General features: G+C 33.9%; 3 protein-coding genes across 3 annotated transcripts; 2 read left to right on the top strand and 1 right to left on the bottom strand.

Moving 5' to 3' along the window:
* The first annotated feature begins 51 nt into the window (after positions 1-51).
* On the top strand, positions 52-1,794 carry LOC133526090 (group XIIA secretory phospholipase A2). The gene is made up of 3 exons (XM_061862540.1): positions 52-405; positions 494-739; positions 1,076-1,794. Exons 1-3 carry the CDS (start codon positions 174-176, stop codon positions 1,219-1,221), a joined length of 624 nt encoding a protein of 207 aa, XP_061718524.1. The 5' UTR covers positions 52-173; the 3' UTR covers positions 1,222-1,794.
* Positions 1,784-3,881, bottom strand: LOC133526092 (myotrophin-like). The gene is made up of 4 exons (XM_061862543.1): positions 3,638-3,881; positions 3,182-3,292; positions 2,891-2,974; positions 1,784-2,209 (listed from the first exon to the last, which is right to left on the bottom strand). Exons 1-4 carry the CDS (start codon positions 3,704-3,706, stop codon positions 2,123-2,125), a joined length of 351 nt encoding a protein of 116 aa, XP_061718527.1. The 5' UTR covers positions 3,707-3,881; the 3' UTR covers positions 1,784-2,122.
* Positions 3,882-5,517: 1,636 nt separating this feature from the next.
* LOC133526289 (serendipity locus protein alpha) lies at positions 5,518-15,801 on the top strand. The gene is made up of 9 exons (XM_061862840.1): positions 5,518-6,235; positions 6,309-6,500; positions 6,597-6,848; positions 7,632-7,751; positions 8,326-8,713; positions 9,346-9,527; positions 9,948-10,140; positions 13,439-14,098; positions 14,463-15,801. The coding sequence occupies exons 1-9, from the start codon at positions 6,170-6,172 to the stop codon at positions 14,765-14,767; spliced, it is 2,358 nt and encodes a 785-aa protein (XP_061718824.1). The 5' UTR covers positions 5,518-6,169; the 3' UTR covers positions 14,768-15,801.
* The last annotated feature ends 6,013 nt before the right edge of the window (positions 15,802-21,814 follow it).

Raw genomic sequence — 21,814 nt, forward strand, 5'->3', positions numbered from 1 at the left:
TGACGCGTTTTTATTGATATCTCGAAGAGCAATTTTGACGTAAGCTGAATCTTGACATTTTCGGCGAGAATATAAATAAATACTTCCCGTGAAAATTACGTGTAATACTGAGAGTGGTTTAGAATTTTATTAAATGGTATGATCAGATTTCGAACTGATTTACATCGGTAAAGATGGAGATTCCTTACAGGAAAATATTTATATATATATTAACCTTCGCTGCCTATGCATACACGGGTATAGGCTCGAGCATGTTACGGAATTTAAAAGATGCAGTATTGTCCGCTGAATCAGTTTTCGGAGACTTGTTTCGCAATACTATCACGGTCGCTGAAAAGTTCAAATCATTGCACGAAATATTTGATGCAGCTGTGGAAGAGGAATGTATATTCTCATGTCCTGAAGGTAACCTATCAATTTTTCTTCCAGTATCTTTTTTTTATTAACTTTGTCATGATTATCTTAATTAACGCCCTTATTTCACTATTTTCAGGCCAAAAACCAGTCAGGAATAGAAATCATATACCAAAGTCTGATGGCTGTGGTTCCCTTGGGTTCGAAATTTCGTCAGAATATTTGCCCCTGGAGCAGATGACCAGTTGCTGCAACACACACGACATCTGCTACGACACATGCAACAGTGGCAAAGAAGTGTGTGATCTAGAATTCAAGAAATGTTTATACAATTACTGTGATTCTTATAAATCTGTAAATGTAGCTGGTGAAACAATAACTAAAGGTAATTTATTAATGATAATAATATTTAGTCTATTATAGTGAAGCATTAATATATCTATATTATGTATAGTTTCTTAAATACCAGAACATTGTATTTAAATTAGGTGCGCTTACTGACATACATCTTATTATGTATTTACTTGGCATATATCCAAAATGACATTACACAAGTTTTTGCAATTGAACCAATGATTTCATCAGGAATTTCATTGTTGTGAATGAATTATTGCACATAATGTATGTGCATTAATTTAATTCTTAAGAATTTTCTCCAATTTGAATGAGCAGTAGTGTTATGCAAGATTATTCTACATATTATAAAGTTTTCTTGTTACAGGTTGTAAAGCTGCAGCTAAATTGCTCTTTACAGGCACATTGACCCTCGGCTGTAAATCATATCTGGATGCACAGAAAAATGCTTGCTACTGCCCACCTCCAAAGAACAAGTATAGAAAATATACAACAGGAGATGGAGACCTTTAGGTTATGGTGTAGATAGAGATTAGTTATATACATAATAATTTTATCTTGAGCTAGGTAGCCTTATTTCCAAAAGTGTTGTATTTTAGTCAGCTTAGCACCAATGTCAATATAGTTTTATTCTAGTAGCATTTAATTTCTGCTGTTTTTTTTTTATTTTACCTTGCCAGTGTTGTTCTTATTTCTTATATTCATTATTTCTTAAGTTGATATGAGGCAGTAAATAATAAATATAATGTAACAATTAGGTTGTGTGGCTGCCAAATATTATTTAGGAGATATTTCTCATTAATGAAAATATTATGAAATACAATATTGCCAGAAAATTGTAACAGGCAAGCTAAACTAAGACAAATCATAACATAGCAGTAGGCCTGTAGCATTTTTATTTGTTTTTGTGATAATGTTGTAGTGATTATTCTTTTGGTTGGATCAATAATATTAGTTAATTTTGTTGTTCCTGTTACTATATATAAGTTTTAATTTGTTATGATACTTGGGGAAAATAATCATGCATGATGGAAATGTTTGGGAATGAAATATTTTTGTACAGTTAATAAAAATATTCTTACATTATAGCAGTTTATTGTTATACCATTAAAAAATTACATCTTACTTTTTATCCTTGTGGAATATATCTTAATATTAAATAATTTATTTTTAAATTTAGAGAACAGGCCTTCCCTACTGTATCTAACCAATACTAACTGGACGCACAATTAAAACATATGTATGTTATACCAACATATGCTGAGCTTATAAAAATAATTCATGCAATCTAAATAAATGCATTTAAAAATAGTTCATATTATGGAGTTACTTCATTGTTCAACTGGAACTAGTGATAATATCTTAGTTTCCTATATTTGTGTGAGTTACACAGAGATACTTCGTGATCTAGATCCTATGTTAGCAATTCCTTAATCTCATCCTTTTCAGCAGCTTCTATGTATGGGGTTCCATCTGGGGTTTTTCCATCCTTTGAAGCACCCTGTAATGAAAACGGGAACTATTATTCCATGTTGTATAATATGATGCCGTTACACTGCTACAATTTTATATCCAGTGAAAAAGTGTGCCTTGACTAATATTGTCATGTTATTAATGGTTAGATTTGACAAATCTATGCATCATCGTGGGTGATATGAACTATACACTGCTGCATTAAAACACTGCATCACTAAGCTTAATGTACACATATCGTAGGAGCGTGTGCACACTCCTGCTCTGTGTGTATTAAGCTTATAGAGGTTTCTTTAAAAGTAGAGCAACCATTAATTATAAGATGTAGGGTATTTGACTTTGATAAATTTATTAGATATGAGCATGATTTACATGATAATGCTTTCCAGTGCAAGTCGTTATAGTAATTTAAAATGTATTACAATTCCCCATGAATAACAATAGGAGGGTTTAGGGTTAAAGTTGTAAAGTTGTTACATAACAACACTAAAAATCATAAAGAAAAAGTTTTGCTACAAAGTCAAGTTCTCTTATGTTATTGTTGTTGCCATCCTATGGTACCCCATTGGTACAGAGCGCCTTCGCCACCATCGCCGAAGAGATGTCGCCATCTGTTCCTGTCCTGTGCCATGAGTGTGTGTTTTGAGTGTTGGTAAATAAAATCACACCTTAAACTACCAGTAGGTTTGTGTTAAAATTTTAAACTTACATGTTTCAGCAATGTCTTTACACAATCAGTGTGACCTTCCCATATGGCTGCCAATATCACAGATATACCATGTTTGTCAACCATCTGAAATGAGGTTTTCTCATTTATCTGCACATGTTTATAATTACAAGGGCAAAATAAATAAATAAATAAAGTAGTTATAAATTTGCCAGGACAAATGCAATATTGATTTGAAAAAAATAAAGATTGAAAATAGAATGGAACGGAAGACCTTTTTTTAAAGGTGGCTATTTATAAGGCAGCTAGAGAATAAGTAAATTTTTGACATACATTGGGATCTGCCCCCTTATCCAGCAAGTAGTTCAGTACAGCTGTCTGTCCATAATCAGCCGCATAGTGCAGCGGTACACGCCCGTCCAACAGTGCATTCACGTCTATTTTCTGAAATTTATATATAATATAGTATTAATTCTTCAAAATAAATAAATTATTTTTGATGGGTCTACATAAAATATTATTGATTGAAACAGTAAATGTAAGACGTAGTAAATCTGTAAACAAAGATAAATATTAAAGACAATTTGAATAACAACAAATTAGTCAACACTTGTTTAAAAAAATTGTCTCTAGCATCAATTAGATACCATATAAGTAATACTTGATATTCGAGGGTGCTATGAACTATATACGAAGAAATGCTTTCTCTTGCCATCACGTCTGACTGTGCAGATTCCAATAATCACAAGCAAAAACAAAGATTGCTTTCGTACAAAGATAGATTCTCACCTTGTTTTCTATAATGTCTTTCACTTGATCTATATCGCCGTTTTTGATGCCCCAAACTAATTCACTCATCTTGGCGTACTTCTATTGCAATAGTTTGGTAAATAAATTCTAATCAAACTTCAAAATTCCGGAACGCAATGGCGAATTGACGATGGTTCACGTCAAGTGACATCTGTCAGCAAAGAAAAGCCAGCGAATTTTATTTAACCAACTTGTCTGAGAAAATGTTTTTAACGCGTTTTATCTGTACCAAGTGAATCAACTCCAAAGAATATAATACTCATCAACTCCAATGGCAAAGGCCTCATAGACCTTACCACAAAACGCCTGCGATTTTACGTTTTGACATTTGATTGATTATTCGATTGAACTGTAATAAACCATGGAGATATAAAGTGGAGCACACTCTAACATTTTTTGTCATTGTAAGTTGAACCAAATCACTAAAAGAAGTAATGTTTTAAATCTCATAGAATCTTATCTCAAAAATCGCCTACAATATACCGAAATATCTAGAGTCTGCAAAATGAGTAAATTTGAAAAAAAAAATGGCTCTAAAGAATTAAATATACAATGTGGTGTCCCTCAAGGCAGCGTACTTGGCCCATTCCTTTTCTTAGTGTACATAAACGACTTCCCGAGTAAAGTTCATCATCCAATGATCATGTTTGCTGATGATAGTACCTCGATTGTTAGTTTTAATGAAAATATTAACTATGAACACGATATAAACTCAGTTTTAAATGAAATGATAACATGGCTCAATAACAATAATTTAATTATTAATTTAAACAAAACCCAGATCATGCACTTTCACCAACGGAAAACGGTACTTAATATGAATATTAAATATGATGATAAGACAATAGAGAGAGTAGCTGTAACAAAATTTTTAGGACTTATGATTGATGATCAACTTACATGGAAAAGCCATATAGAATATGTCTGTAAAAAAATAAACAAATCCGCATTCGCATTACAAAAACTTGCTAAGGTAGTAGATAATAATGCACTAATAACCGCATGTCATGGCCTTGTAGCCTCTATATTAAGATATGGCGTTATTTTTTGGGGAAACTCAGTCCATAGAGATGCTGTCTTCAAAGCCCAAAAAAGATGCGTCCGTGCCATTTGTGGAATAAACATGAGGGAAAGCTGTGTTCCATTCTTTAGATCATTAAAAATCTTAACATTTCCAGCACTATATATATATGAATTAGCAATCTTTATAAAATTCAATCCACAACTATTCAAATTGATATCTCAACAAAGCAAGCTTCCCGTACGTGTACAATATCTTAATAACATCTGTAATAGTCAACACAACACTGCTTTCTTGGGTAAGAGTATGCTGGGTATGGCTCCAAAAATTTTCAATAATATCCCAAATGATATAAACTGCCTGCAACCTGACCAGTTTAAAATACGACTAAAATCATACTTAATAAACAAATGCTATTACTCAGTAAATGATTTTTTTGAAGATACCTGAAATAGTTATAACTTGTCCATTTTATATAGATACTAGTTTAACATGTAAGTACTTCATCATTATATTCTAGATTTGTGAAATATTGCTATTTTTTTCTATTATAAATATTTTTATTGCTGTAATATTACTGATAATCCCAATTTAGGTAATTGATTTGTAATAATTTTATTATTAACATATGTATGTGACTTTTTTAAATATTTGTATGCCAATAGGCAAAACACAGAGTTCTATTTATTACTTTATATATAAGACCCTAAATGTAACACCTGTGTTCCACAAATAAAATTTACTTTACTTTACTTTACTTTACTTACTAAAACAGAAAGGTGTTCTTACCAGACTAAAGAAAACGGTCCAATAGGGTTGTTTCCATCTACAAATCTTAGGGCAGAATTGTATCTTAATAAATTCTTTTGGATTATAAGAACATGTTAAACTACTTTTAGGGGACCTGTAATAACCATATTTTTGTAAATATTGAATTTAAAATATCTTTTGGCACACGTCACGTGACCAAACTCGAAACGTCTTTGAAGATTCTGATGACGTCACAACTCTCGGATTGACACCGTTGACAGTTAGGCGATAAACAACAAATGACAAATGTCAGTTGACAGTTCGTATCTTCTACGTGTGTATGTACTTATGTGTCAAACCGTAAACTGTGAAGTCACACAATTTTCATAGAGCGTTTTGGGCGCGAATGCATCTGTCAAAATATATTTTGTTTATTTAACATATTTAAAGCCGTTTTTATTAGTATAAAAGTTGAATATTAGGGCAACTTTTAGTTAATATAGAACGTAATACAAGCGTTTTAAAAAATTGGAAACAACCCTATTAGAAACAGATGCGGCCGGCCCTCCTTGACTTCTCATCCGGATCCTTCAACTTAATAACATTTTGGTAAAAATCGTATCGTCTGTATTAGTTTTGACATTTCTGTGCTGGCAACTCAAAATAACCGATTGTCATTTTTAAAATTTCTGTAAGTTAATAGGTTTTGTAAGTTGCTTTATAGTAAGTTATTATACAAAATGGATCTAAATTTAGATTTTCTGCACATCCCACGGGATCCACCGAATGCTTCAAAGTTTATTGTGGTATGATTACTAAAAAATGTGATTGTTCATTATCATAATGACTTACTGAAACTAATTTAGATTCAATTTTTAGGATTTGTTATTTAACAAGATATATCCATTAATAATTAGAATACGAACTCGCTTACAAGCTGATATAGAACAAGACGAGGAAGGCACACATATTCTGAATGTGTTTACTTTGTGCTGCAGTCAGATCAAGAAATGTGTACTCAACTTGTTTGATATCTTCAAACTCGAAAATCAAGAAGGAATACTGCTACAGGTTTGTGTTTGAAATTTGTGTTGTTGTACTTGTTTTACTTATGTTTTGTTTCACGATACTGATTACAGGAAGATGAATAAATAATATTTGTTTTAGGAAAGTCGACAATGCACCATAGAGAGGTTATCTTGGTGTGTCAACAGACTTGTAGTGGTTGAAGACAAATTAAAAGACTTGGCGCAGAATACTCAAAATGACTTAAGTTGTGAAGACTCTCCATTCACAACTCCCATTTACTTTGTCAACTGGATGGATCATACTTTTGAAACTCTTTCTAAGCTGGCTGAAATTATTTACAAAACTGATTACAAAGACAGTGTTGAACTTTATTTTGAATGGAAAATTGAAGTAAGTATATCTAATTATTAATGTGTTTAATTATTTGTTACATTCCAAATAAAAGAAAATAAAACAAGGCACTGTTTGATTATTTTTGGATCATGGTTGGTTTATCAAAATTTATTATGATTTGATTTTGATGACCTGTCTGGCCTAGTGGGGACTGATCCTGCTTATGAAGCTGGGTTCAAATCCTGGTAAGAACTGAGCACAGATATTTGTTTCTGAGTCGTGGCTGTTTTATAGAAAACAGACATACACAGAATATATGAATATTTATAAATACTTAAATACCAAAGGGTATTAAAGTATTTATATATCATATATATTATTGTCTAAGCACCCACAACACAAGCCTTATTGAGCTTACTGTGGGACTTAGTCAATTTGTGTAGCAATGTCCTTTAATATTTATTTATTTATTATACCTATTTACCGGTTGCATTATGGTAAATTATAACATTGTGAAGAAACTGGACTAATCTCAAAAAGACTTAGTTTCCCCTCTGTGTTGAAAGGTCAGATGGCAGTTACTTGTGTAAAAACTAGTGCCTGTGCAATCTCTTGGGGTTAGTCACCAAGTGGACACCAGGCTCCCATGAGCAACACAAGAAAGATGATGGGTTGGTAGGATAAGTAAAGATTTAACACATTCACTGCCAAGAACCTGCCATGAACCCATTTTGTATAAGAAATGGGGTGTTTGCCTATGAGAGTGATAAAATTGGATTATATTCAATAGATAGCTCTCAGATGATATTAGTCTATGTAAGTATTATGATTTAATTACAGTTATTAGACTGCATGCGACAGTTACACTCTGCTCTGGATGAGCTGCTGCTGTCTGCCATGACATTGTGCAAGTATTGCCTGCCGTCAGACCAAATAATAGTGAAAACTCGGTGTCAAGTGGTAAGTGGCCAATGTGACAAAGGTTCAAAGTACCATAGAACATGTGTAAGCTTTGACAATGAACAGATGTCTAATTATTAATCAACAACCGGTCTGGCCTAATGGGTAGTGACCCTTCCTATGAAGCCAATGGTCCTGGGTTCAAATCCCGGTAAGGGCATTTGTGTGATGAGGACAGATATTTGTTCCTGAGTCATGGATGTTTTCTATGTATTTAAGTATTTGTATATTATATATTGTTTTCTGAGTACCCACAACACAAGCCTTCTTGGCTTATCTTGACTTAGTCAATTTGTATAAGAATGTCTCTATAACAATTATTTATTTATTTATTTATACAAATATAATGAATGTAACTCTTATTTGTTATCTTTTTACTGAACCCTTAAATTGGCAAAAATATTTAAGATCATGAGTTCAAGTCAAGCCCCCTTGAAGGTCATTAGTGCTAATTATTCTGGTTAACAAAAAAAGCAAAAAAAAGTAAAAGGTAATGTGGATCCTGCATTCTGTTGGCAATTTAAGGGTTTACCAGTAAACCACTAGATGTCAACCTTAAGTATGTTACTTGCAGGTCCTAAGAGAAGCTAAAGTTTTAATAAATGAAGTCATTGAAGGAGATACAGATGGAAAATTCAATGCCACAGTAAACTCACTGAAATTACCAATCATGCCAACCAATGTAAATGTCACAATTGATGTCCTAAAGGATGTCCTTTACGTTTTGGAGACAAACACAAACACTGCTTTGCTAGCACTAGTTGTTCACTGCTTCAGTAACACTGTCTCTCCTGTTGACATACTGAAAGGACATTTTGAGAACACAGAAGGGTGTCCATGTCATGATACTAGTGAGGACAATATTGTAGAAGATTGTGAATATGTTAAAGACTTTGATCTCTACAGTGAGAGGCTTCTGCAGATTGGATCTTTCGCTGTATCTTGTTCTTCAGATCAGGAAAGTAAGTTAAATCTATGATGCTATTTAAGTATTTACTCTGAGTGAAGGGTTATTGGTTGTAATATAAGTAGTAAATGAAGTCTATGAAAAATCTGTGCCCCCAAGTTTGTCAGTGAAGTAGATGGTGCTTTACGGGTATGTTTAGGCAAGAAAAGTTACCACATAAGGGTGTTACAACACCAATTGATCGATGGTAGAATGGAAAAGTCGACGTCGATCGATAGTGGCTACTGGACCACACCAATCGATCAATGTCGATCGATGGCATCACCCTATTGTATGAAGCCCTACAGCGCCGTCTACATAGTAAATTCGCAACACGAATCATAAATGTGCTTAGATTTTGCTTGTCTTTTTCCTTTTTTACTCTTGTACCCTATTTATCCCCAACTTTGCATGCTTTGCATTGGCTGCGTCGCTCAGGGTACACGTAGGGAAATTCTGAATGGCAGTAGTATTTTGTCATACAATTAACAGAAAAAGCTTTGCAGTTTATCACACAGATGGGGTTGCGCACGTCGCTCCGCTGTGTATCCAAGACACTGCGTGCAGAATGCATCAGTGAACTGCGATAGTTCCGATCGATACGAATCCAATGTGGAGACAGCTTATAGCCAGTTCATTATATTTCAGGAATTGTATCTCTAAGAAGCGGCCTTGCAAGTTTGGAAGCGCTGGACCCTCATCTGGTGCCGGCATTGATGGTTTCTCCCGGTAGTTGTCACGCTGGATTCCTCTCTGACTCCTGGCGTAAGGAAGTACAGGATATAAAGGACAGTGTTTTCCTGATTGTGGACCCGGCTGCATTCGCAGAGGTAAAATTTAATTTTTTGATGGCTGCTGAATTGCTAATACAATGAGTAAAAATGTAACAAAGCGGAAACCACCACAAAAAATTACATATAGTGGATGTAGCGTAATACCGCAATGGGTAAACACCTTCATTATTTGACATACCAATGACTTGCCTCCTGATTGAGGCAGGTCTTTTAAGGTGGCCAGATCGTCTAGCATAAGTAACGTTCTCGCGCGCGACTGCATACATTTTGCGCGACTTCAAGTATGGACTCGCGCGTGAGAACGCAACTCATGCTAGATAGTCTGAAGGGGGTCTAGGAAGAACTAGGTTTTTGGTTGTATGAAAATATCGATAACTAACTACTATACACTGGCGCAAATATTGTTCAAAGAAAACTAACCCCATATTTTTATTTCTATGTCATATTTTCTTTCAGAAATCAAAACAAATGATGCACCAGACCCTGCTGCAACTCTTCAACACGAAGAAGTACGAAAGTAGCGTTGTGTGCAGTGTGATCAACCTGGGCGGCGTGGTTCGTGACTTTTTCGATGTCTACATAGAACATGAGCCTGACGCGCTGTCTTGCCAAGAAGCTTTGTTGCTGTTACTGGCTGACTTGAACAAAGGTAAGTGGACTTATATTGACAATTTTAATGACTAGATAAGTTTAATTTTGCGTTCCTTTAGTTGTGTTAACACTTTCTGCTCAATTGCACTTTTTGTAGTTTTCTTTTTCTTTTTCTATTCGCTTCGCATGACGAGAAACACCTACATACGAGTAGCTAATCTAATAATTCTTATTACCATTACCAATCCTATAATAATAAAGAAAGAAAAAAAAGAAAAAAGGACAGCAAAAGTTACGATGCTTGTTTACATAGCTCAGTAGTACCAATAAACGGTTTAAAGAAAATCCATTAAGACAATTCTTAAAACGAACCTACATTAATTTTAACATTCTATGTATGTTTGTGCAATATGTTCCACCGTATCGCCGAAACTACTAATCTAATTTTGATGAATGAAGTATCAATTATAATATAATACATTTGGTTATGGGTCTGAGTGACATGTACACTACATTTCTAACATCTACACCGTGTTTTTTTTATTTCTGTTAATTTCAAGAATGTACTTGAGCTTAAATTAAGTAACTTTCTCAAAGACACCGGTATTCTAATTAACTCCATTTTGGAGATAATCAATCATTTATTTTTATCTTATAAGGCCCTCACGAGCGTATACACTTGCCTTAGGGCCTGTTTACATATTGATTAGTGTTTAGTACGAGTGTGTACATTTGTTACTAAACGTAAATACTATCTCGGACGATTGATGGTCGAAATGACATTGAAATGTCATGGCATAGTTTTCAATTGTTTGGTTGAATTAAATGTAATGCCCGTGTTACAACAATGCTATAAGTATGCAACATTCAATAATTTTTTGCAAAAAAAAATATATAAAAAAAATATTTCTTTTTTGAAAATTAACTTTAGTTTTCTTAAACGTACCTACTCATACCCCGGAGGGATCGGAGTTAACGCAATTCAATAAAAACACGGTGTATATTAACCATTTGTAAACAAGAGGGTATTTACCTACTTCCTAAAAAAAGTTAACTTTATTTTTTTTTACTTGCACTTTCATCATTTTGCCTATAAACCATTTGAGTTATTAATCTAGCAATAAATACCAATATGATACACAATGTTCCTTTTTTGTTAATATTTACCAGCTTAAAAATCTCTTTAATTAATAACAGGTTCAATTTATATAAATCCGAAATTATTATGAGTCAAATAATTTTCATAATACACATTTAATTAGCGAAGTTAAAATGATTTTGTCTAGTGCCTTCAATCTACTTATTAAAGGTCGCTATAATAAGCAGCTTTGCATAGCTTATTAAGAGTGGCCCGAGGCTTATAGCAAGTTATTCAGTATATATAAGAATTCATTAAATTCATCCTCATTTCAATAGGCAGGTACTTCGGAAGTAGGCACAACACCAATATGATAAATACGAAAATTCACAACTGACCCTGTGTGTGGATCTTATCTCGTTACAATAAGGCCCTGTTTCACCATGACCAAGTATTGGACAGCTAATTAACAAAAAATAAATTGCCAAATAAAACTACCTTAAGTTGTATCGGTATTTATCTACCAGATAAGCTTATTTGAAGATTGCGAAACGCCAACGATGACTCTATTCGTCGGGTAAGTAAGCAAGTAGCTTATTCGGGACTTTACTTAGACATTGTGAAACGTGCCCTAAGGTTCACACATAGTCACTTAACGCATTCACTGCCAGGGGGCGTGGCCTAGGAACAAACTTGTATGACGGTGAACGCATATATGCGTCGGTGGCAGTGAATGCGTTAACGCCAAGAACACCTAAAGGCCAAGAACCTCGTTACTAGTCGTGCCCACAGCGCCAAGGACATAGGTGTTATGGTCGACGCTGTCAAAGTAACCCTCACACTTTCGAGTAAGGTTTATATTAGCTCCCTTGCGTCCAGGAGCTTGGCGTTTGATTGATGTTTATGGTTATGATATAAAGCGTTCAAAGGGTCCTAGGTCAGCTATGGTGATAGGTGTTATATTACATTGTAATCAAAACCGAATTAACTAAAAACACTTTTACTATTTTATTATTATACAGTTTACATTATACGGTAAGAACGATGTTTTCGACTTTTCGTCTATTTGCGGCTACACTAAGCAAATCTGTCAAAAAAAAAAAAAAATATAATTGAAAACTGTTTTTAAAATAAATATCTAAAAAGCGTAAAAAAAATAATGTACTCAAAATAATATTAATAAATTATAATTTCATTTCGGTAACCCATAATTAACTACTGCTTAAAAGTCGCTTTTAACAGATAAAAAAGATACACTCGTATGTTCCTATTACTAAACAAACCAATTAAATCTAAACCTTACGTTAAGACCATAGGGTTGATTCCTAGTTTTATTCTTATCTTTTAATCATTAATCTTATTCTCAATGCAACTGTTTTTAAAAATAAAGTATTTTTTGTTTCAGTACATATTTTATTATTAAACATTGTCATAAGTGCTTGTAAGTTGTCTTGTAAGTGAAATTTTTATAATTTCTTAGACAATAAAGTTTCTTTAAACTGAGTTCAGTTCAGTTACGTAGCCAGGTAATTAAGTTAGTAAGTAAATATTATATCCATCACACTTGCTCGAAAAAGATCTTATTTCATGCAGGTGTGCTGAAGGACAAAGGCCTATTTTGTTCCGTAGGGAGTTATAGCTTTTTTATAATTATGTCACTTATTCATACAAACCAAGTAGCATAAATGAGTTTTACTTTTAAAATACTGACGTTTATGATTTAATATTTTTGTTTATGTTCAAAATGATTTAATTTGATTAATTTAACAGCCGTTTAAAATATTTTTACATAATTTTCAATCGTGGCTGAATGCCGAATGGGTCTCTGCCTTCGATGCCTCACCTGGCAAAAATTACAAAATGGCGGACGAATGTTTGATATGTCACCGTATTTAAGAATTATTTCGCTTAGTTTTTTCTTCGCAAGTGTGATGAAAAACATTGTGTGTATCTCTGGGGGTAAGAATATTGCAAACTCGGGTCTTTAATTCTATTTAATTACCACCCTCGTTTCCAAAATTTCACTTCCCACACCCCCCTCGTTACAACGTAGTAGGTACATTGTACACAATGTACTATTATTGTGCACCATACAGTTAGAAATAGACAAGAAATGAAAACACATTTAGAAGCTAGGTAACAACAGTTAGCCGGCTACGTAATTAATGAAACTATTAACTGTAGCAGTACATAATATCTGTGTGATTTCAATTTACACTTAATTGTCTGCCTATTCTAATAGCTGTGTCGCATTCTGTACTCACGTATTTTTTCTTAGCTCTTCAGGAGTGCAAGGTGGTCAGCAACCTTCTCTGCTCAAAGGACGATTATTCGTATGACATAAAAAAACCCACGCACAAAAAAGAGGTCTCTCTGGAGCAGCTTTTTAAACGTCTGAAACTATTGTACACACTGGTTAATAGAATAAACCAGTTGCTTCATCCCGACGATAATGATGACCAGTTCTTTAAATCGGAGATAGCAGAAGAACAGCCGACCATTCAAAATGCCACGTATACAATGAACCCTGTAATTGGCAACACTTATGTTAGCTCCCCAAAAAATATACCCAGTATGACACGCAGTGTACTTGCAAAAACTGCCAATATAAGAACACCAGCGATGAGATTTCCGTTGAAGAAATTAATCCATCAAATTAAAGCTCAAAAATGTAACGAGTTAAATTTCTCCGTACAGCTCGACGCGATGTTTAACCTGTCTGAATTTGAAAATGATAAAAAAGAAAAAGCCGAAGTTCACAAAAGCTCGATTTTGTACAATTTCTCCCCCAAAAAGAACAGGTCGTCGCTAAGGAAAATGGTTTTAAACAAATGCTATAACTTGTGTTCTGAGAAACAGTTGGAAAATAAAGGCCTAAAGAGCGAAGTGCTCTTCAAAGAGAGTCTCATGGACGACACAACAAGTTTACAGATTTCAGGTGAGTTATTTATACTTATTTATTGTAACAAGCGTAATAAACAAAGGTATTAATTGGGTAAGATTTATATACAAATCTGTGTAAACAAAAGTCTTATTGAGTCGTGAAAAACTTATCTAAGACTTTGCCATTATTACAGGGACTTACAAGAGTTGAGTAGAGATTGACTGATATCAATGAAATAGTTTCGTTATCAAGCATTGTTTAGTATAAACAGAAATAAGAATAAGTATTTTTGTCAAATCGTAGGAGTTACCATTACAACACACTAATTAATATTCTAATACCATTCGAGAAATGGGCCCCTGATAACAGAGGGTCTAGCGAGTTATATATTTATTGGATTTTGTTTTTTATTTTCCAGAAATCCTTGAACAGATGCACGACATGACGAAACTTCTCTCCAAAACGAATTCGCGAGTCAATCGCACATGGTCCATTTCAACAAGGAACACCAATCGGAATACATCACTATCGAAATACTTGTGCAACATACCGCCTAATGACAGTACCCTGGAAGTAGAAGTGCGTTTGGACGACACTGAGGCGAATGCTACTAATGCAACGGTGCCATCCGATGTGTCAACGTTAGAGAGACTGAAGGATTTGAATCGTATTGAGAACAAATTGACTAATCTGAAGCTATTGCATAGGGAAACTCGTTTGTAATTAAGGGTATCGCTTACAACATCGAAGTAGAGTAGTTTGATGTTTGAGTATGATCGCGCCTCGCATTTTCAGTTTGGATTCATATCTCACGGAAAATTCGTCGAGCGGTTCCAATTTCGGGATAATTACATGCAAGTTAAATCCGGATATTGACGCCTAAGGCAGGTGCGCTGAAAGTTCGTTAGAAGGAGAGTAGCCGAAAGCTGATGACATAGAACCGCCTGTCGTTTCCGTTTTGGGGAGAAAGAAACATTTAAATCCAATTTAGAACAAATTGGCTAACCTGAAGGTATGGGAATAGATTATTTTCATATAAAATCGAGGAAGAAACTGCTTATAACATGATTTTATATTTATTGTTATTACATAAACAGAATCGTCTAAAAATAGTATGTATCGAATTTAGTATATTGAGACTAGGTATAATGTACAAGTTTACTTTTAATAAATCATTATTTATAAGATACACAAAAATTTATTCACGACAATTCGTTGCAAGTAACTTAAATGCACAACTGTGATATTAGGTACCTAATTCAAAAAGTGAAAAATAACACTCAGTAACTCAACTCAGCTATAAGTATTATTGTAACGGATTACTACAAACTTATAAAACGAAATATGGCAGCAACAGCCGCAAATCATTCGCTACTTTTAAAGAAATAAGATGCAACGCTTATATTTGTCAAGCAGTTCGTAGTGAAGTGGCAGCCTCCGGGCCAGCTTTTGCCGTGTTGTTCGAGAGAGCGATCGTGCATAAACATAAAGAAAGGTCAGCCACGTTTCTACCGCGATGTTTTTACATTGTCGCGAACGAGTAAGACTCTGAAAAGTGAACTTTGTATCTTCATTTGGTTTATATCTTGTCATTTAATTTAGTCCATTGTATTATATAAAATAGTTTTAAAGGATTTAAAGTATTAAGTAAGAAAATGAATTCCGTCCGTATCGTGTGGTATAGTTATATATGTATATTTAATTTTATTGAATGTTTTTTTACAATTAATTACTAAATAAATATTGTGGCCGTATAACTTTTAGTGGTTTCAATTAATATTTCTCAACATACGAACAGGTCCATTATGATATGAGGGGTTATTCCTAGGTGTTACCACCAAATTGCAAGTACTGGTAACAGCTGGGATTTTTTCTTATCTGTTACCTTTGTGAACAACTGGAACAACAATATCATCCCACCAGCATAGCAGTCCAGTAGTGCCACTAAGGTAAATTAGACTGAAAAATATAATCTTCGCGTAGATCTACGCATCTACGACTAATTACGCGGCGTTACAACGGTAAATCCTTTTTTAAACAACATTTTTCATGTTTGTTACAACTAGAGTAAGGAAGAGCAACAAGTGTACCACTGCTATTTTATTTTAACCCTTCACATCAGATTAGACGTTGTTCATGAAATATTATTCCTTTTGTTACATGTAATGTAACAGAACTTTATGAGTACCTACATACGACAACAACACTAGTAATCTACTTCCAAGTAATTTTGATGTGATTATTTTGGACATCTATGTCGTTTGAAAAGTTAACGTTAAAACGTGAAATATATAGTAGATGGTAAGTGATCAGTAAGAAGATCCTTAAGCCCCAAAGGCGTCGTAAGGAGTCCCACAGCGGCCAATTTACTTGATTTGGAGCCGTGAGCCTCTGCGGCGGGTCGGCTGACGATGACGTCAAAGGTCACTGCGGAATATCCGTTGCAAATGGTAAAGGAATACATATATGTAATTGGAAATAGTTATTTGTTTTACAAGGGGGCAAAGTTGTTGTTTAGCCGCTCGTGCTAATATTGATACTCGAGCAAGCGAAAGATTCCAATATTGAACCACGAGCGTAGCGAGTAGTTCGAGAAGTGGAATCTTGAGCGTTGCGAGGGTTTCAATGCACGAGGGTTAAACAAACTTTGCCTCCGAGTGAAACACAAAATTTTTCACCACACCAACACGAGGAAACTACTAACTATGAAATACAAAAAAATTCAAATGAAATCAAATCCGAATGAACGTAATAAAAAAATAATCATTCAAAATCATCATTTAAAAGTCAATTCTACTCCAACATAAGGAAACAACTCAAAATTTGCATCTGATTACTTTGCCCCACATGTGGATAAAATGCAACTTTCTCATTCGTTTTTGAACAATCAAGAGGGCCTTTACCAGTTGGTGTGGTGAAAACATTTATAAAACCATACGTTCAAAATCATAGACCAGAAATGGACCAGAAAAAGGGAGCAGATCTTATTAATGAATATATGAAAGACTAGCAAAGAGTTTTGACTATTTAAATTTTTTGTTTAAATAAAATGGACTGATTAATAATAGGTATGTACGCAAAAAAGACAATATATATCACAGAATTTTCGTACTTGACCTTCCCACTTCATAAGAGTTTTAATATGGGCTCTGCCAATTTTATCGCCCTATTTTCTAAGTGATTTTGTGGCGTCTTGAATATTTAGTTTTAATATTATTTTATCGCCTCTTCATATGAATCCAGTAACATTCGATTAAGTTCCAAGAAAGTTGGATGGGCTTGTCTCTATAGGCAGGTATTAATATTAACATTATGATTCAAAGATAAATGGGTAACTATTTTTTCATAATGGCAGGTAGCTAAAACACAGATGCGTTAAACTATTTTATGTATATTTAGCATTTATAGTTCTCGTTGATGATGTTGATGTACTACTCGCTTTTTAATCCAAACGCACAGATAGCTTGCCAAATGATGTATTTTTGTGGATATTTACTGGCTGAATTGTGTTTATATTTTTCTTTAATACCTACCCACATCAATATTTATTTGTACTTATAGTTTTGAAAGAATATAAAAAAATTGACACTTAATGTTATAAGTAGATAAAAAAGTACTCGTCAATATAATTAATTCTTCGTATATGTTTACTCATGTAAGTAAATTGTAATATTCTTATGAGTAATAAAGATTCTTTAAACCTAATATAGTCACTACAAACAACCAAAATATTCTTGCCCAGGAATTTGATTAAAATCAGGAACCATATGTGTTTCACCTTCCATTAATTACGCAGCAGTGAAATTTCGTATTAAAGTTGGTGTAGGTATAATTTCCTGACCCGTGTCTTGGCACTTATTTTTTTCGGGATTCCGGTCTACTTTTTAGGGTTCCGTAGCCAAATGGCAAAAAACGGAACCCTTATAGATTTGTCATGTCCGTCTGTCTGTCCGATTATGTCACAGCCACTTTTTTCCGAAACTATAAGAGCTATACTGTTCAAACTTGGTAAGTAGATGTATTCTATGAACCGTATTAAGATTTTTACACAAAAATAGAAAAAAAAAAACAATAAATTTTGGGGGTTCCCCATACTTAGAACTGAAACTCAAAAAATCTTTTTTCATCAAACCCATACGTGTGGGGTATCTATGGATAGGTCTTTAAAAATGATATTGAGGTTTCTAATATCATTTTTTTCTAAACTAAATAGTTTGCGCGAGAGACACTTCCAAAGTGGTAAAATTTGTCCCCCCCCCCCCGTAACTTCTAAAATAACAGAATGAAAACCTAAAAAAAAATATTTGATATACATTGCCATGCAAACTTCCACCGAAAATTGGTTTGAACGAGATCTAGTAAGTAGTTTTTTTTATACGTCATATATGGTACGGAACCCTTCATGGGCGAGTCCGACTCGCACTTGGCCACTTTTTGGATTTTGTATCAGCCCAGCTGACTCCGTACCCCAGTGGACCTTAAGACTTGCTGCATGAGGGCTAATTTTCGTTTAGACTAGTTCTGTATGCAGCCTTGATCTTATTTCCCAGTTTTTGTATCCTGAAATCCTTAATTGCGACTTTTTGAGTATTACCTATTTAAATGTTCGCTATCTGTTGCCTCTTCACGCTTAAACCGCTCAACCAATTTAGATGAAATTTTTGTATGGAGACAGTTTGTGGCCCGGGGAAAGACATGGCAGTTTTTATCCATCATAATCATCATTTCACGCAGATCAAGTCGCGGACAGAAGCTAGTTACGATATATAATTCATAATGGTCGGCAATGCGCATGTAACATCTCAGGAGTTCCAGGCGTCGATAGGCTACGGTGACTGCTTACCTGATGGTCTGGATGGGTCTGATTGCCATCGACGTAGTATAAAAAAAATGGATACCGTAACATAACTTCTAGAATTCCGATATGACCGATGTCAAACAGTCAATTATTTTTTTATAAGCTTTTATTTAACTTGCACTGTATAGTATGTATGTATGTTAGTGTGGTACAAATCTTGGAAGCTAAAATTTACCCACTTCCCGATTTCCGATTGAGCTGAAAGTTTGCATACATATGTAAGTCGGGTGACAACGCAAAGTTATGGCACCATCAAGCTGATCTGATGATGGAGAAAGCTGGTGGCCATAGGAACTTTGTGATGAAACAATGGATCCTAATAGTGTTTGGGGCTTTTAAGTACAGTCGGCGATAAAAGCTTGTACATACCAAAAATTAAATTTTTGCCTCAACTCATTGAAATGAACAACAGATTCAGCTACTTTTTTCTGTACCACTCTTTACTTACACCTACAGTGAGAAAGAAAAAATACTTAACACCTTACCTGGAACAATCCTATTTATAGGTATCAAGTAAGTGTCCTATTTTACGCTTCTAAATACGACGCCTATAAGCCGCTTAGACTTTACGGATGTCATTGTCAACAACATATATATTAGAAGTACCTACGTACCATGCTATAATATCAAAGCTCTGCTAAGTTCTTGGCAATGTTGAGTAAGTCGACATATCCCATTAGGTAATAGGCAATAAGGTCGTGTATACATATTTTTGACACTTTGTCCGTATCGATATTTAATACCTTGACTGTACTTCATTATAAGTAAATGTCATCTTAAATCAATTTTACATAAACTATAATGTTAAACAGTTATTATAATTTTAATTCCATGTATTCATGGAATTAAAATTATAGTACATTATAGTTTATGTAAAATTGATTTAAGATGACATTTGTTCTAGAATATTATTATTACTGCTCTTAGTTTTAATGACGATCATTATGTGATATCTACTGAATATTTAGTTTGACATGTATCCATTATTTCTTTTTAGTTTCCTGTTTCCTTTGTTTCGTAGTTTTTAATTTGACGGTAATTTCGAATTTGTTTTTTTTTTTGATAATTATTATTGACGTTTTATAATTATATGTTTGCATGCCAAATCATTGACGATCATAATGTAAATTCATATAGATTAACATAAGAATAATTTATACTGTAATTTATCGTTATGAAAATAAATAAATCTAAATCTAAAATCTAAATCTAAGATACAAGGAAACATATTATGTGAACATGAACCCTGGCAGGATACAGCAATTAGTTTTAATCCTATATACTAAAGTTTTAACATAGTAAATGCTTGTAGTTTATATAAATAACATAGCAATGGATATAATTTACATTACATACCTAAGCCAACAATAACTCTAATTAGATCTTAAATGAATTCGTAAGACAAATTAATATTCCTCAAAAAAATCGGCTATTAACGAATATACCTAATGTTATTTTCTTCTGATTTAATTTATCTGCGAATGCTATTGCTATTATATATCTGGATAGACCTGTAATGGGTACGAATATTTTTTTACATCTTGTATCTTCTCTCTAGACAAATCTTCCGGTAAGTATTGAATTCAATATCTTCGTTTAGGTAAGATTTTTTATTCATACTAAACTACGTAGGTATTGAACTTGCGGACACTAGTTGTAGTACTATAGTAGTAAGTTTTGGACTAGTTGGGTGTTTTACAGTACTTACCTTAAGTTAGGTACTACTTGATGTCATAGAGGCGAAACGCGACATGAAATAAAGCCAGCTTACAAAGTGACGGACTGACAGAGAGACGAACAGCGGAGGCTTAGTTGTCAAGCGGACCCCAGGCTCCCATGAGCCGTGGCAAATGCCGGGACAACGCGAGGAAGAAGAGATATAGAGGGTGTCATTTTTAATCTAGTTGATGCATTTGGGAATTTTGAGACCTAAGCATATCTTAAAATTAAATGTTAAGACTTGTGAGTGAAGTTGACACTTGCTTAAAATTACCTACTAATTTTTACATAGCTTGGGTACGGTGACAGCTGTCATCTCAATACTTAGATAAATAACATCTCAATACGTATTTTGCGTTTTAAGATTATTGTATGGAGATGACTGATATTATACATGTGAAAATTACGTCACTATTAATAGTGTAAAGTAAAAGTAAACATTTGTGGAACAGGTGCTACCTACAGTTAAGGTCTTATATGGTAAATGCGTATGAAAATAACGGCTTTGAAAAACCAAAATTTAACTTTTGAGTAGTGTGTCTAAGAATAAAAATAATATAATTAAATCTAGATAATAAAGGGAAATAAAGGAAGTAATAATAGTAGTTTATGCGACTGCTACATAACGAAAGCTTAATTGTGTACAGTTACATAAACTGCGTTATCTACACGCATATACTAAGCTTTCTATGATGTGTTCAGGACCCGCATGTTCCGTCGCGGATATCAACTAGCGTCTCATTATATACCTACTGATCACTGATTGATCGAGCGATAATTGATCGCTCATTTTACACAAAAGTGGTGTGTAAGTTAGTTTCTACACAACAAAACGGACTAATTTTTACGACAAGATAGGTACACGAAAGTTAAATGACGGTAAATTAAAACTTTTTTCACGGATGTTACGCAACCGTAGTTTTTTTTTAAATTCAGGGACAAACTAGACCCATAGAGGGTTAATGATATTTGTAGACAAAATTGCATAAGTTCTATGGCTAAGCTCTACGAAAATTAATAGAAAATATTTTGAACATGATAGTTTGAGCAACTGAGTTTCTTTAATTTATTAAATGAAGTGCCTGGAGATATTTTCTTCTGATTCTACAGACGTATCTTTTTTTATATTACGCCGGTACATGACGGAACCCTCCATTATGTGCGGTGCGGTCCGACACTCGGCCGTTTTTTAT

This window comes from Cydia pomonella, chromosome 16, assembly GCF_033807575.1.
Source record: "Cydia pomonella isolate Wapato2018A chromosome 16, ilCydPomo1, whole genome shotgun sequence".
In the NCBI taxonomy this organism is placed as follows: domain Eukaryota; kingdom Metazoa; phylum Arthropoda; class Insecta; order Lepidoptera; family Tortricidae; genus Cydia; species Cydia pomonella.

Bases quoted from the DNA above. Each gene is read 5' to 3' on its own strand.
- LOC133526289 (XM_061862840.1), top strand. From the start codon at position 6,170: ATGGATCTAAATTTAGATTTTCTGCACATCCCACGGGATCCACCGAAT. The intron at 6,501-6,596 runs GTTTGTGTTTGA...TATTTGTTTTAG, and splicing joins AAGAAGGAATACTGCTACAG to GAAAGTCGACAATGCACCAT. The intron at 6,849-7,631 runs GTAAGTATATCT...ATTTAATTACAG, and splicing joins ATTTTGAATGGAAAATTGAA to TTATTAGACTGCATGCGACA.
- LOC133526090 (XM_061862540.1), top strand. From the start codon at position 174: ATGGAGATTCCTTACAGGAAAATATTTATATATATATTAACCTTCGCT. The intron at 406-493 runs GTAACCTATCAA...CACTATTTTCAG, and splicing joins TATATTCTCATGTCCTGAAG to GCCAAAAACCAGTCAGGAAT. The intron at 740-1,075 runs GTAATTTATTAA...TTCTTGTTACAG, and splicing joins TGGTGAAACAATAACTAAAG to GTTGTAAAGCTGCAGCTAAA.
- LOC133526092 (XM_061862543.1), bottom strand. From the start codon at position 3,706: ATGAGTGAATTAGTTTGGGGCATCAAAAACGGCGATATAGATCAAGTG. The intron at 2,975-3,181 runs GTATGTCAAAAA...ACCTCATTTCAG, and splicing joins ATAAGGGGGCAGATCCCAAT to ATGGTTGACAAACATGGTAT. The intron at 2,210-2,890 runs GTAAGTTTAAAA...TTTTCATTACAG, and splicing joins TAAAGACATTGCTGAAACAT to GGTGCTTCAAAGGATGGAAA.